Source organism: Morus notabilis, unplaced genomic scaffold, assembly GCF_000414095.1.
Source record: "Morus notabilis unplaced genomic scaffold, ASM41409v2 Scaffold985, whole genome shotgun sequence".
NCBI lineage: Eukaryota > Viridiplantae > Streptophyta > Magnoliopsida > Rosales > Moraceae > Morus > Morus notabilis.
The window spans coordinates 414,281-417,591 of NW_010356679.1; the positions used below are offsets into that span (position 1 = coordinate 414,281).

Consider the following 3,311-nt stretch of genomic DNA (forward strand, 5'->3'; position numbering starts at 1 on the left):
TTGAAAATGGTAATAAGAGTTATTTGAGCGCATAATATTGAGGAAAGCAATTATCAAGAACTGGAATAGAATCACGTTGTGAACATATTAATATTAGGAAGGGAGGGAGCACAAGTTTTCAAACACCTTCAAACAAGTACAATGAAATAAAAGCAAAGTAAAAGAACACAAACTCCCAAGCACAAAGGCTAGCGTGGGAAAAGTTGGATTACATAAGATAAACAAATAAAAAAAAAAAGGAAAAACTAAAACCCAAGCACAAGAATATGCATATGATCGATAATATTAAAGAGGAGACTCAATTAACTCTATCTTCATATAACAATCTTCACCATCTTTCACAAACATAATAATGCCTATAGCTAGGCAATAAAGATTCACAAATTCTGGGTGATGTTGATCATCAAAGTGGTACTAACAATCCTAGATATACAATATCTAGCTAGCTAGCAAAATGTGCCTAGTACTTTTGGGCATGCACTTTTGATCAATAATGATCACCATCATCATCATCATCATCATCATCATTAGGGTTTCCATGCTGAAGCCCAAACCACAGGCTCTTCTTTCCATGTCAAGTAAATGCCATGATCATTTTGTTGCTGCTCTTGTTGTTGTTGCTTAGCCTGAGGTAGAACAAGTCCCCAACCAGATGGGTACCGCTTAAGCAATGCCTTGACGTCATCCACAACATCATCACTATACAGAACCGGCGAAAATGCCTTCTTCATCCTCTCACTCCATTGTGTCCCCTTCTCTCTCCTCTCGAAGTCCCACCCGTCTCCGCTTTTGACGGCGTAATTAGTCTCTTCTCCTTCTCCTTGTTCTTTGTTTTCATCGTCGTAGTCGCCGCCGCCGCCGCCGCAAGCCAAAGCCCTAACTATCCCTCTTGAGCACTCTCTCTCCAACATCAGCTTCTCGTTGCTCGTCGGAGAAAAGCTCTCTTCCAGCATCTCGAAGTAGAGAGTGTAAAATCTAAGGCACTCCTCGAAGCGTTCCACAAAATCATTTTCGTCGTCATTGTTTCCCGAGGCAACCGCGGCGGCGACCATATTGGCTTCTTCTTCAACGATTGTCACGACTTTCGGATCCAGAGAGCGGAAGACCCTCACCGCAGCCTCCCTCTCTTCCAATCCCGCTCTCCTCAGCGCCCCGACGCAGTTCACGGCGACGGCCTCGTCATCTCGCACTCTGAGTGCTTCCCTCGTTAGGCGAGTACTATTTGGCCCTGATATCATGTTAAGTTCGAAGGGAACGCCCATTAGCGCCCCGACGCAGTTCACGGCGACGGCCTCGTCATCTCGCACTCTGAGTGCTTCCCTCGTTAGTCGAGTACTATTTGGCCCTGATATCATGTTAAGTTCGAAGGGAACGCCCATAAGCCTTGCGAACTTCTCCATCCTCTGACCGATTTCCTTCATCACCGCACCACCACCCGCTACAGCGGAGCTGATCACGTCGACGACGGTGAGCCTCAGCCGTGGCGTCTCGTCGTTCCTCGTGGCCAAGGCTTCCAGCAAAGTAGGCCATTGTGTACAAAGGGTATTGCTTATGTCAATTATGTGAAGCTTCGGTTCCCCTTCTAAGGCCTCCAAAATTGCGCCGTTTGAGGCAACATGACCAAAAGTCGTCCATGGAGTAACCTCTTGAAATTTCAGAATTAGCTTCCTAGCTGAATCAAAAGAACGGCTCTTCTCAGCCACCGAGCTCAGCGTTCTGTAGCACCGGAGACCGGAGCCCGTCGCCTTGCAGAAGAGAGCCTGCAAGAAGTAAGACGCCAGCTTCTGATCACAATCTCCGTAAGGGGAAGAGAGCTCGTTGAGCATCCAAAGAAGATGGTGGATTTTGGTGGAGTCCTTTTCCGATATTGCCCTTGCGCACTCCTTTAGAAGCCTTGAGGCCCATTGGCCGCCCCATGGCTCGGTTGCCGCCGCCGCCGCCACCGAGTCGGAGGAGATGCCGCTAGTTGAGGTGTGACTGTTGAGATGATTATTAATGGTGGTTGTGGTTTGCATATTGCCTATGGTTGTTGTAGTTGCGTAATCATTATTGGAATTGGAGTTGATCAAGAATTGAGCTTCTTTTGGTGTAGTACCAAAGAGGGTTATGTCCATGCTTATTGGGTTATGGAGAAAGGGCCTAGACTCTCTTGATTGAGAGTCTGAGGCACCCTTATGCAAGAGCTCATTGATATCTTTCTATTTGACCTCATCAAGAAAACGGCCAATTAAAAAGACATGACTTATTAAAAGCCCCCAATAAAAGTCCTTGTCGTGGCATCTAATAATAATATATATAGTCTCTGTCACTTGTATTGTTTTACATATTTATGATATTTAAATAATTCAAAGTGGGGATGTAGTAGGCGGATGTATATGGTAGTGTTTTAAGGCTATATTATATATATATATATGCATATATATACGCTTATGTATGGATGTGTGTATATATATGTATATATATTCAAGCAATTAAGCTTCCTGAAAAATGTCCAGGGTTTTGACTTGGTGTTGTGAGGTAGCAATTTTTTTTTCCTTTTCGATATAATTGAACAAAACTGGATAATATAAGGTGGATATTTTGTTATAACTGATCATCTATATATTGAAATATGTTTCTGAATATATTTGTTTCTAATTAATTTGATGTTCTAAAATTACACTTGGAAGAGTGATACTTACCTCCCTAATTGTCCTATAAGGAGAATCGTTATGACGCTTGGTTTGCATTTTTTTTTTTTTTTCATTCATATGGAAAAGGCGGGGAAATTAAAGGAATAAAGCTTTTATATCCAATCATTTAAAAAAAAAAAAAAAAAAAGGCCTGTGGGAATCCCGAATATACACATACGATAAAGCGAGAATTGCTAAAGCCATAATAAAGCAAAGATAACAAACAACATATTTTCTTTTAGCCAACAAAAACAAAGAGAAAATGGTAAGGGTATAGTCCTTGAAGCCGACAAGAGTTTGTGGGATCAAAATTTACTTCATCCTTATAACTTTGTCAACTTTACCATTGCAATATTCCGAACAACAAAAATCCGTTTCACATGTATTGGCTCCTTGTGAACTTGAACGCTAATTATTAGTTGCCTAGTACATTATCTTATGTAATAACTATTAGAATATTGTGCGTTTGAAAGTAAAATATATGTATTGTTGATTGTGACATTGATTTGACGATTACAATACATTAATAGTTTTGACAATTACTAACCATATCATGATGCTATATATCTGTTTCTTAATAGACTTTCTACAGTCTTATGAATTCCCAAGAGTTAGAAATCCGTATATTACTTGTATATT

General features: G+C 41.1%; 1 protein-coding gene across 1 annotated transcript; it reads right to left on the reverse strand.

Annotated features, from left to right (window-relative positions):
- Positions 1-312: 312 nt before the first annotated feature.
- On the reverse strand, positions 313-2,193 carry LOC21399225 (protein SHORT-ROOT). The gene is made up of 2 exons (XM_024170852.1): positions 1,337-2,193; positions 313-1,228 (listed from the first exon to the last, which is right to left on the reverse strand). The coding sequence occupies exons 1-2, from the start codon at positions 2,112-2,114 to the stop codon at positions 528-530; spliced, it is 1,479 nt and encodes a 492-aa protein (XP_024026620.1). The 5' UTR covers positions 2,115-2,193; the 3' UTR covers positions 313-527.
- Positions 2,194-3,311: the final 1,118 nt, after the last annotated feature.

What these genes read in the sequence shown, in the direction of transcription:
- LOC21399225 (XM_024170852.1), bottom strand. Translation starts at nt 2,114, where the DNA reads ATGGACATAACCCTCTTTGGTACTACACCAAAAGAAGCTCAATTCTTG. An exon ending in CATGATATCAGGGCCAAATA is followed by an intron (nt 1,229 to 1,336) that starts GTACTCGACTAA and finishes ACATGATATCAG; the next exon opens with GGCCAAATAGTACTCGCCTA.